The sequence below is a fragment of the Myotis myotis genome, unplaced genomic scaffold, assembly GCF_014108235.1.
Source record: "Myotis myotis isolate mMyoMyo1 unplaced genomic scaffold, mMyoMyo1.p scaffold_m19_p_9, whole genome shotgun sequence".
Lineage (NCBI taxonomy): Eukaryota > Metazoa > Chordata > Mammalia > Chiroptera > Vespertilionidae > Myotis > Myotis myotis.
Window position 1 is genome coordinate 76,238,292 of NW_023416401.1, and position 12,001 is coordinate 76,250,292.

The 12,001-nt window shown below is 41.1% G+C and overlaps 2 protein-coding genes across 15 annotated transcripts in view; both read left to right on the forward strand.

Moving 5' to 3' along the window:
- The window catches only part of LOC118662932 (protein PET117 homolog, mitochondrial), a 4,962-nt gene extending 154 nt beyond the window's left edge, over positions 1 to 4,808 (forward strand). The window contains exons 1-2 of the mRNA XM_036322017.1: positions 1 to 46; positions 4,465 to 4,808. The exon at positions 1 to 46 is cut by the window's left edge and continues 154 nt beyond it. Of these exons, the coding sequence (XP_036177910.1) occupies positions 1 to 46; positions 4,465 to 4,608 (190 nt within the window). The 3' untranslated portion in view covers positions 4,609 to 4,808. The remainder of the gene's footprint in view (positions 47 to 4,464) is intronic.
- An 82-nt stretch (positions 4,809 to 4,890) lies between these two features.
- KAT14 (lysine acetyltransferase 14) overlaps positions 4,891 to 12,001 on the forward strand; it is a 36,368-nt gene continuing 29,257 nt past the window's right edge. For 10 of the 14 annotated variants that reach the window (XR_004969937.1, XR_004969938.1, XM_036322004.1 and 7 more), the window contains exons 1-2: positions 4,891 to 5,185; positions 7,036 to 7,154. Coding sequence is in view for 11 of the 14 variants with exons in the window: in XM_036322004.1 (XP_036177897.1) it covers positions 4,927 to 5,185; positions 7,036 to 7,154 (378 nt within the window). In the remaining 3 variants the exon portion in view is untranslated. Of the gene's footprint in view, positions 5,186 to 6,828; positions 6,938 to 7,035; positions 7,155 to 12,001 lie in introns of all 14 variants that reach the window. The other 4 variants (XM_036322009.1, XM_036322014.1, XM_036322010.1 and 1 more) reach the window with 3 other exon arrangements.

Sequence of the window (12,001 nt, forward strand, 5' to 3'; positions counted from 1 at the left end):
GGCCACCGTGGTCGGCGTGCATCTGAACCAGCGGCAGGACCGGCAGGTCGGTGTCACGTGACGGTCTCTTCCGGGCCCGGCGGCGGCGGCGGCCTTGGGGGTCTCCGGTCTCCCCGCGTGGTTTCCCGCTGGTCCTGGTCTTTCCTTCTCTCCCGTCCTCGCCCCCGCGGCGGCGCGGCCCGGCACCCGCACACTTACCCACGCGTCGCGGGCTCGGCCCGGGGCGCTGCAGACCCCCACCCCCGGCCGTGTGCGCCCTCGTGGTCCCGGCCACCCTCCCGCCCGCGGGCGCCTGGGAGCCCGGCCCTCGGCGCTGAAGTTTGGCTCCGCGAACGCACGCCCGTGGGGTGGAGAGCGGCCCCGTTTCCTAGTGGCCGCCAGCCGGCAGCCACTGAAAGACACGACCTTTCAGAATGTCACTGGGGCCGCAGGAGGTGGAGGAGGGGAGGCGTTTCCTTGGGGTGCGCTCAGCAGGTTATGTATGGCCTCTCTCCACCCCCGGGCCCGCGGTTGGTCCTGCGGTGTTTAAATGCTAATAAGACTTTATCCCACGATAAAGAAGCTTTCCTGCATCCGCCTTCGTGCCTTTGGCCTAGGTAATTTGGTGAGATGCTTGTATGTTCTGTTGGTTTTTTTTATCCTTATTGTTGAAAGCAATACACGTGTCCCTTTTCTCCCCTATTGACCCCTTCTAGCCCGTCCCTGCCCCCCCCTCCCCCCCCGCCCCCGGCCTTCGCCTCACTATTGTCTGTGTCCATGGGAGATGTATGTATATGTATGTATGTATGTATGTGTGTATACATACACACATATATACACACACAAGTTCTAGGTTGATCTCCATGAAAACTAGATTCTGTGAACGTTAACGATGCCAGCCTCCAAATTTTCTTTTTTTTGGTACTTACATCCCTAGAAATAATACCCTGACTTGCTGATCACTGGCCTGACCGACCATTCTGTGTCTCTCTGCTCATTCTTTCTTTCTTATTCAAGTTAGTAAACGCTTAATGACTGATCGCCAGGAACTTCTGGGAAACAAAGATAAGGAAGCAAAGCCGCCCCTGAGACAGACTAACTGATTGAAAACAGCGCTGCTTGTTGAGTGTGGGAACCGGAACTAGGGGGTTGGTGAACTCTCAGAGGACACCTGGGCGCGGGTATTGGTAGAACCTAGTTTGCCAGGGGTGAAAGCAATGACCCGAATCAATAGTAAAGTCACTGCTTGCATTGGACTGTGCTGTGTGCTCAGTATTCAGATATGAAGCAGATGAGGGCTTTGTCCTCCGGGTTCACAATCCACGGAAATCAGAGGAGGGGAAGCCTGTGAAGATACAAGAATTGTGTGGAGGAGGGAATGGGGTGATTAATGATGAAAGGGCATGGAAGAGACTAGAGATTTGGGGTTCTAAAGGGGTAGCTTTTGTAATAGAGGCAGGAATCTTCCTCCCAAGAAGGAAGAAGATGGTGATCCCAAGAAAAATTGAGAGGGAGTAGAGTGTGTCAGATATAGCTCAGATGTCAGTGAACATGGAATTTCAGTGTCAGGTAGGGCTGGATTATTAGAGCTTGGCTCTGAAACCTAGCCACACACCCGATGTTCCTGGAAAGTTTTTACAATGCAGCTGAGGCTGGGCCCTACTCCAGGCCTATTAAATCAGAATCTCTTGGGGATGGGGATTCTGCTTAGATATGTTTTGTTTATTGATTTTAGAGAGGAAGGAAGAGGGGGAGAGAGATAGAAACATCAGTGATGAGAGAGAATCATTGATCGGCTGCCTCCTGCACGCCCCACACTGCGGATGGAGCCCGAAACCCCCGAGCAAGTGCCCTGATCTGGATTGAAACTCAGCCACCAAGCCACACCAGCTGGGCTTAAGTATGTTTTAAAAGCGACCCAGTCCTAGCCTGTTTGGCTTAGTGGATAGAGCGTCAGCCTTCGGACTGAAGGGTCCTGGGTTCTATCCGGTCAAGGGCACATGCAGGGGTTTTGGGCTCAGTCCCCAGTAGGGGGCCTGCAAAAGGCAGCCAATCATGATTCTCCCTCATCGTTGATGTTTATCTCTTTCTCCTCCCTTTCTCTCTGAAATCAGCAAAAGTAATATTTAAAAAGAAATAAAAGTGACCCAGAGGATTCTAGCAGGCAGTCAGGGTTAAGAAACCCTGGCTGCCTGCTAGAGTGGAAGAACAGGTAGATTTAGATATTTGGAAGTTAGAGATGAAGAAAAGATTGACCAGAATAACCTGTGTTTATCTTATCTTACGTCCAATTATTCATGTGGGCTTACTTTCTAGCAGTGGGGAAGAGTTAGCCAAATGATTGACATGGTGGATATGTAAGAAGGTTCAAGGAAGCAAGAAATAAATAATGACTATTGTTTCTTGACTGTCTACTACACACCAGGCACTGTACCAAGCATTTTATATACATTACTAGAGGCCCGGTGCACAAAAATTTGTGCACTTGGGGGGTGAGGGGGGTTCCTCAGCCCGGCCTATGCCCTCTTGCAGTCTGGGACCCCTAGGAAGATGTCCACCTGCTGGCTTAGGCCCGCTCCCTGGGGGATCGGGCCCAAGCTGGCAGTCAGACATCCCTCTGGCAGCCGGGAGCCCTTGGGGAATGTCCACTTACCAGCAGGGAGCAGACCTAAGTTGCAGACCTTAGTGCTGCTGAGGAGGCAGGAGAGGCTCCCACCACCACCGCTGTACTGGCAGCCATCAGCCTGGCTTGTGGCTGAGCAGAGCTCCCCCTGTGGGAGCGCACTGACCACCAGGGGACAGCTCCTGCATTGAGCATCTGCCCCCTGGTGGTCAGTGTGTATCATAGTGACCAGTCATTCCCAGTCATTCTGCTGTTAAAGTCAATTTGCATATTACCCTTTTATTATATAGATCTTTCATCCTCGTGGGAACCCTGCAAAACAAGTAGTACTGCCCTGACCAGTTTGACTCAATGGATAGAGCATCGGCCTGCGGACTCAAGGGTCCCAGGTTCGATTCCGGTCAAGGGCATGTGCCTTGGTTGCGGGCACATACCCGGTGGGGAGTGTGCAGGAGGCAGCTGGTCGATGTTTCTAACTCTCTATTCCTCTCCCTTCCTCTCTGTAAAAAATCAATAAAAAATATATTTTAAAACACACACACACACACACAAACAAGTAGTACTTACGTGAGGAGCCAGAGTTCTAGGTGTTAGAATTGGAATAGTGGAGAAGCCTTAGTGGTTAGTAAGTGAGGTGGTTCGTAAGGTAGTTAAGTGGACCTCACAGGAAAGATGTGGGAGGCGGACAGCACATTGAAACTTGGAGGAAGATAGCAAATGATGGATTCAAGAGCAAGATCCTAAGCATGTACTCAAGTCTCTGAAAAGGGTAGGATCTCAGACAGTTGTGGAGGGATTACAGTGGAAGGTGTGAGCTTTGGGGGTGGGGTGGTGTGAGGAGCACAGGATCGGAAGAATTGGGGAGGGAGGAGTGGAATGAGCACTTCCATTTCTGTCTCTGGAGGTCTTGCCAAGGGTTCAGGGATCAAGAAAGTTGGTTTTCAGTTGAATTATTAGTCTTAGGACCCTCTACTCCTCATAATAGGGAATGAAGCTCTAGGCCTCGAGGTCCAGCAAGTAGATACTTGGTGAAAGTCTCTTAAATAGACATCATAATAATGAAAAAAAACATTCAGACCCCTGCCCCTTCCCCATTAATTCTGCCTCACAAGGCTGCTATTAGAAACTTATTAGAGCATTTTTGACCTGTGACTATAAAATGTTATTTATTAGTCATGACTGGATTGATGCTTTAAAAAGTCTCATCTTTGGTGCCAGATCCATGTTCTTTAGTACTTATCAAAGTAACTACCATTGATGGGCCTTTAATTTTTCCTCTGATAGTAGCATTCTATTTTTTTTCCTTCTCTCTCTGTTATGTAATTGATTAGTAATTCTGTATAATTTTTACTTTTTCTCTTTGTATACTAGAAGCTGGGTTTTTTACTTTTTTGCATCTACCTTATAGCTTGTTCATATTTTAGCAATCTTTTTTTTTTCTTTGATGTTTTCTCAGCTAGGAAAATTGCTAACAGGGAAGTAGTTCACAGAGTTACTCTAATGATTCTTATCAAATATTTTAAGTGTCATATATCAATTAAAAGTTTTAAAATTCAACATAGTGACAGTTTTTCTTTTTTAATTGTTATTTCCATTTAAATTTTCTATACTCAGTCTTCAGCAATTTCTTAAAAAATGGTCAATAGTCATTTAAGTGATAACGTTATAGCATACTCCAAGATTAATTTGATGGTTTCTTTATTACATTTTACATTTATAGAGAAAGTTAAAGGAGTAGTTGGATATTTGGCATCCGAAAGTTTTAAGTGTATTTTGGTAACACTGTTATTTGGTTTTGAATGTAACAAGGATGGGAACCACCTGTTCAGGGTGCTACTGAAATCTGTTTCTTACATTTTTAGAGGCTTCGTGACGGAGTGATCAGAGACATTGAGAGGCAAAATCGGAAAAAAGAAAACATTCGTCTTTTGGGAGAACAGATTCTTTTGACTGAACAACTTGAAACCGAAAGAGAGAAGATGTTATTGGCAAAGGATCTCAAATAACATGACTTGAAATGAATGTGAAATATTGATGGGACAGATAGTGTTGAATGTGTATGTGCATGTGAGTGTGTTGATGGAGAATAGCTTAGTAAGATTTTCAACCTTTTTTTGGTCACTGTCCTTTTAAACTCAGTCAAGGAAAAGGACAATGAATTATACTAAATTATTACTTTAAAAGTTCATTATATCTGAGTAGGGAATCGGGCAGACACTCTCCTGACGAGTTTTTGTTTGTGTAATCCTGATAAAGGCCTTTTTTAGCTTGGTCAGAGCTTAGGATTGTTACGAAAGCACTTCTGACCCTCTGAGAAAGAAGGGATGGATAGTAACATCCACCTAGGTAGTTTGATAAGTCGCCATGATGATGAAGCGACAAGAACCTCTACCTCAGAAGGACTGGAGGAGGGTGAAGTGGAGGGGGAGACTCTCCTGATTGTCGAATCGGAGGACCAGGCATCAGTGGACTTGTCTCATGATCAGAGTGGGGATTCCCTCAACAGTGATGAAGGAGATGTGTCCTGGATGGAGGAGCAGCTGTCCTACTTCTGTGACAAATGCCAAAAATGGATACCAGCCAGTAAGGAGCTTCTCGATTCCTTTGATCTGTCAGTTTCTGTGTGTTTGTTTTTCTAACCCATGGGGGGAAAAGAATGTAAAATAGACCTAAATAAAAAGATAATTATTATATTTTTAGTTTAGTTGATTAACTACAAATTTATATAAAACAGACACATTTATACTTATAAAAATTACTGTTGATATTTATCACATTGTTAAAATAAAGTTTTTGATGGTAACCCAATAAAGACTAGAAAATTGGATATCCTGTGTTACTTTAAAAAATTAGCCAGATTTTTCTAATAAGGCTATGTTAAGACTTTGGGGCCCAGTGTAGAATTAAAGTTCAAGTTCATAAAAATTACTCTTAGTATTTAACTTACATGGAAAATTCCTGCTATGGTAGGCTGAAGTAAGGCCAGAATTAGCAGATTAAAGTGTTTTGTGCTCTTTTTTCCTAGGATCATTCTTGTTTTCTCTTGTTGGCCTCTCTGATCTGCTGGCAAGAGATAGATACACACACATGCTCCCCTGATACTTTAATTTTTCAACTCAGTCTTTTCACCTGCTAGCTTCCTAGTTCTCAAGGAAGATATGCTTTGCCAGTCATCATGAGTCTTACCACAACAGGGTTTTCCTGTTAGGCAGAGACTAGTAAAGACGTATGCACTAGACTAGAGGAATTCTTTGTGTAATAGAATTTGTAACTAGGTAATTGTGAAGTGGGTTATTTTCTGGTATATGGAAATGTTTTTGCCAAAGATTCAACTATTCAGATTAATAGTTACTACTAACACATAACTTTTCACAGAAAACAAATCTAGACTTCATTATAGGTAGTTTTTGTTTGTGAGGTGTCTCTTTCTGCTTATTAATTCAGGGTCCTGCCTGAAAATCTCAGCGGCTTTCTCCTTGTCCTGACGGTATACATCTTAACCTGCCCTTTACGATTATGCCCCTGCTAACTTCTTTAGCCTCTCTCTCTAGTATCCTATTATCCTCACACATAAACAGACCTTTGCTGTTAGGGTGAGCTTTTAATTCTCTACAAACAAGTCTCTCTCATCCCTGTGACTCAGCACATTTTAATTTTCTTTCTGGAATATTCATCTCTAGTCTCCATGCCCTTCCCCCCCCCCCCCACACACACACAAGCACCTCTCTTCCTCTGGCTAATTCTAGTCATCCTATAGAACCCACTTTTTCTAGCTCTCCTATCTTCCCAGTATGGGCCGGGCATTCCTTTTATGTGCCCTCACATTGCCCTTACTACTGCAGTGGTTTTCATGTCTTCCAGAGCATGTGTCACTTTAAAAAATGCAGACCCCGGCTCCACTTCAGAGATTGATTTATTTCATGTGGGGTAAGCCAAGACATTAAAACAAAACCATTCTGATGTACAGTGAGGATGGAGAACCACTGTGCTGTTGTGATTACCTATTTCCTCATGTTTCCCCTACAGAATTTGTAAACTGAGAGCAGTTACTATGCCTGTCTTGGGCATAGTATTCCCAGTACCTAGCCCAGTGCCTGATACTCGGTGGGAGCTAAGGTATTTTTTGAAAGACTGTGTGAAGAGACCTGTAGGAGTCTGGAATGTTAACAGTTGGAAAATCTAGTGAGCAATAATAACTGCTTTTTCCAATATCTTTCTTCTAAAAGTTGGGAACCAATGATCTTCATGGGAATACATTGATGTTGGAAGAATAAAAATCTCTATTCCCTTCCCTGCCTCCTTCTATCATGAACTGGCTGAAATAAAGGAAAAACAGTATGGGAAACTTAAAATCTGATTGCTAAATGAATTAAACCTTTGAGTTACCCTCTTCTTAGATAAACCTATGATATACTTTTTTGTTTTTCTCCTAGGTCAGCTGAGGGAACAGCTCAGTTACCTTAAGGGTGATAATTTCTTTAGGTTTACTTGTTCCGATTGCTCAGAAGATGGCAAGGAGCAGTATGAAAGGCTGAAGCTAACATGGCAGCAAGTGAGTAAAGGCTCTTCCTATAGAATTCAGGAGGTTGGTCCTCCAAGGAATTTATTGGAATATCTACAAAAAGAGGAACTTATATGAGATTTTGAGCTGTTTGGAGGGTCACTTTTTATTTCCCCATCAAAATTATATATTGAATGTGTGGAGAAAGGAGTTCTTGGACGGGACTCACTGCTAACTTTGAATTGGGTTTGAGATTCTTAAAAACTTCACACACGATATCATTTTTATCTATAATACTAAATTTTGATTTTAATTGAAAATGAGGGTCACATTTTTCTGGCAGCCTTTTCTTGAACAATGAAACCATTTTAAAAATTGTAAAGATGGGCACATAGGAAATAAATTTGGAAGACATGGTTGATTGCAGAAACCAACATAATCCACTTTTCTGCATTTGAATGCAAACCTATATGAATATTTTTTGTTTGATGAATACTTATGTCTGCTTTTTAAAAAATCCTCACCCTATTAATTTAGACAGGAAGGGAGAGAGAGAATCATCAATCTGTTGCCTCCCGCATCTTAACTGGCGATCAAACCCACACAATCTAGGTATGTGCCCTGACTGGGAATTGAACCCACAATCTTTTGGTGCCCAGGACAGCACTCCAGTCAACAGCCACCCGGCCAGGGCCCTATGTCTACTTTTAACCATCTTCAGTACCAATACCATAATCCAACTATATAGTCTGAATAATAGCTTTTTATTGATCTTTGGTTATATTAATTTTTTGGTTTGTTTTTATATTAATACTAGTATATCTATAGTAGGCACAATGTACATATAGTCTTTAAGCTCTAAAAATGAATGAATTATGCATATTTTATGTTTATTGATTCAACAAATTTTGAGTGCGTGGAAACTACTGTGATGAACAAGACAGCTATAAACCCTGCCCCTGGTGTGACATTCTAGACATTTATTTTAGATTGTAAGCAGACAAATAAGTTAGTTACCCATAGCCCTTTTTTGCTGTGAAGGAAATGAACAGGGTAATGAGAAAAATTGTAGATTATACCATCTAGGCCACTTCAGGTGTTCCTTGTAAATTGTAGTTGCTTTAGCAGCCTTAGATGTCTTAGTTATCAGAGCTTTATTAGATAGCTCGTCATGAAATCTGTCATTGCTGAATGGAGAGAGTGAGTCTTTGACTTATCTGAAAATGTTTGAGTAGAAAATGAAGTTTGTATTGAGGATATAGTTTCATGAATATTGTAATTCCAATATTTTTCTCGAAGCATACATGAGATCTGCCTCTATCCAAGGTCAGGTTAATATTAATAGGTTATTCTGATGTGTGCATATGTAGGCAGATTTGCATTTGCCTGCAGGTAGCTTTTCAAAAGCTATAATATGGAAGAGAAAATATATGTATTTTTGTTATTTTCAAGAATGTGAGTTTTCTGTGAAGGTTCTTTTTAAAAGAAAAAGTAGTTTTTTATTGTATTGCTCAGAATATGTAATATTGGCTCAGTTTGCACATTTAGTTAAACTAACATCCCTTGAAAATTATTTTTTACTTCCAAAGACACATTGATGGTAGATAATACTGGTCTGATTAAATCATAACTTAGATCAGACACATCTGGTTCTTGGCAAGCTACTGATCAGTGTTTCTGTTGCATCTTAAAAACTCAGTCTCATTAAAGAGCTGAAAGAGACTCAGTTGATCTTGAGTAGATTCCATTGATGCCACCAAATACTGGTTATAGATATATTGGAATGTGAATTTTCTCTGTGTTTTTTTAAATCTTAAACTTTGTATTTGTTGATTTATCAAAGGAATAAATAGAAATGCTTGCTTGTATTACAAAATACCAACAGAAGTCTGGTCTCCTGACTAAAAGGCCTCTTTCTCCCATGCCCTCTTTCTCTCTCCTGCCCTCCTCTTTGGTGGCTTCTGAACAACAGTTTGAAATGCAGGAGAAATTTTATCATGTGCTTGGGAAGGAGAGTGTATTTTTTACATTCTTGTCCTGGACAGTTATCCTTACCTTGCAGGTAAAGAAAGAGACCATGTTGGTTTTTCAAGATGCTTGTGAAGTGCCTGCTGTGGCTGTGCCAGCCCTGGGCTAAGCCCTGGGATGCACTGATTCACAGGGCTAGCTTGGTCTGAGAGTGGGAGAGCAGAAAATTGAACTGGGATTCATTCTTTTAGATTATAAATTCCAGGACAGGAGGAAAACTATGTCCTTTATATATTGAATTTGTAGTTTCCTCAGAAAATATTGTGATAATAGATAAAAGTTGTTTTCAAGTAAGTATGTGAATTTTAACTTTTTAAAGTCATGAAATGTTTCATATATTAAAAAAAATAGTATCAGAAGTAAGTAAATTAATAGATACTTCTGTATTTACCACTGAGATTAACAGTGAATACTGTTTCTGGGTTACTCTGGGAGTCTGAGAGCGGCCAGAAGTTCACTTCATTCTTTCCTTAAAGTATTTCTTGAACAGTAACTTTTAAAAATTGAGGTAATATATACATAGCGTAAACGTTTAAAGTTTTAAGCATTTTTAAGTGTACAATTCAGTGGTATGAAGTATATTCACATTGTTTGGCAATCATCACCACTATCCATTTCCAGAATTTTCTTTTTTTTTAAATTAAATCTTTATTGTTCAGATTATTACAGTTGTTCCTCTTTTTTCCCCCCATAGCTCCCCTCCACCCGGTTCCCACCCAACCCTCTGCCCTTACCCCGCACCCCCCCCCCCCCCACTGTCCTCATCCGTAGGTGCACGATTTTTGTCCAGTCTCTTCCCGCATCTCCCACATCTGAATTATGGCACCCCCATAATTCAGATGTTGGTACGCTTGAAGTTGTCCCAGAGGCTCCTTACACTATCTTCATATTTTTGGATTCTTTTTTCTTTTTGTTTTTCCGGTTGGGTGTTTTTTGCTTCGTATTTCAAATCTTTGACTTGATTCTTGCAATCCTCTAGTCTGCTGTTGGTACTCTGTATAATATTCTCTATTTCAGTCAGTGTATGCTTAACACATTGTATGTGGGAAACGTATTTATACGTTTATCCGAACTCTTTATCCGAGTTCCTTTCTTGCTCCAATTTTTGGAGTTGCTGTATGTCTAATTTATCAGATTGCAACTTCGTTTCCAAAGGGATGGCCATTGTGATTTTAATTTATTTCCTAACTATTGTCAAAAGTCACCGATTTTGAGGAAAGGGTTTTGAGTCAGCTGCCCAAAGAATTGGAATCTGGTAATGAAAATAGCAGAAGACTTCATTGGGAAGCTTATGGAAGGCTCAACTCACATTTAAGAAAGTCCTTTCCTTTCAAGTCTGAAGTTTGGGGCTCACAACCTATTTTTCCCCCTCTTCTACCCTAATTTTTTTAAAATTGAATTTATTGGGGTGATATTGGTTAATAAAAATTATATAGGTTTCAGGTGTACAGTTCTACAATACATCATCTGTGTATGGTATTCTGTGTTACCACCCCAGGTCAAGTCTCCTTCCATCACCATTTATCCCATCTTCTACCCTTTCCCCCACAAGAATAGTCAGTCCACTCCTTTTCTATGCCCCTGATTCTATTATAATTACTAGTTCATTCTGTTCATCAGATTATTTATTCACTTGATTGTTAGATTCACTTGTTGATAGATGTGTATTTGTTGTTCATAATTTGTATCTTTACCTTTTTCTTCTTCTTCCTCTTCTTAAAGGATACCTTTCAGCATTTCATATAATACTGGTTTGGTGGTGATGAACTTCTTTAGCTTTTTTTTTATCTGTGAAGCTCTTTATCTGACCTTCAATTCTGAATGATAGCTTTTCTGGGTAAAGTAATATTGGTTGTAGGTTCTTGGTATTCATCACCTTGAATATTTCTTGCCACTCCCTTCTGGCCTGCAAAGTTTCTGTTGAGAAATCAGCTGACAGTCATATGGGTATTCCCTTGTAGGTAACTGAGTTTCTTTCTCTTGCTGCTTTTAAGATTCTCTCTTTGTCTTTTGCTCTTGGCATTTTAATGATGTGTCTTGGTGTGGTCCTCTTTGGATTCCTTTTGTTTGGGGTTCTCTGCACTTCCTGGACTTGTAAGTCTATTTCTTTCACCAGGTGGGGGAAGTTTTCTGTCATTATTTCTTCAAATAGGTTTTCAATATCTTGCTCTCTCTCTTCTTCTGGCACCCCCATAATTCAGATGTTGGTATGCTTGAAGTTGTCCCAGAGGCTCCTTACACTATCTTCATATTTTTGGATTCTTTTTTCTTTTTCTTTTTCTTTTTTTTTTTAAAATTAAATCTTTATTGTTCAGATTATTACATTTGTTCCTCTTTTTTCCCCCCCATAACTCCCTCCTCCCAGTTCCCGCCCCACCCTCCGCCCTCACTCCCCACCCACTGTCCTCATCCATAGGTGCACGATTTTTGTCCAGTCTCTTCCCGCATCTCCCACACCCCTTTCCCCCCCAAGAATAGTCAGTCCATTCCCTTTCTATGTCCCTGATTCTATTATAATCACCAGTTCATTCTGTTCATCAGATTATTTATTCACTTGATTCTTAGATTCACTTGTTGATAGATGTATATTTGTTGTTCATAATTTGTATCTTTACCTTTTTCTTCCTCTTCCTCTTCTTAAAGGATACCTTTCAGCATTTCATATAATCCTGGTTTGGTGGTGATGAACTCCTTAGCTTTTCCTTATCTGTGAAGCTCTTTATCTGACCTTCAATTCTGAATGATAGCTTTGCTGGGTAAAGTAATCTTGGTTGTAGGTTCTTGGTATTCATCACTTTGAATATTTCTTGCCACTCCCTTCTGGCCTGCAAAGTTTCTGTTGAGAAATCAGCTGACAGTCGTATGGGTAT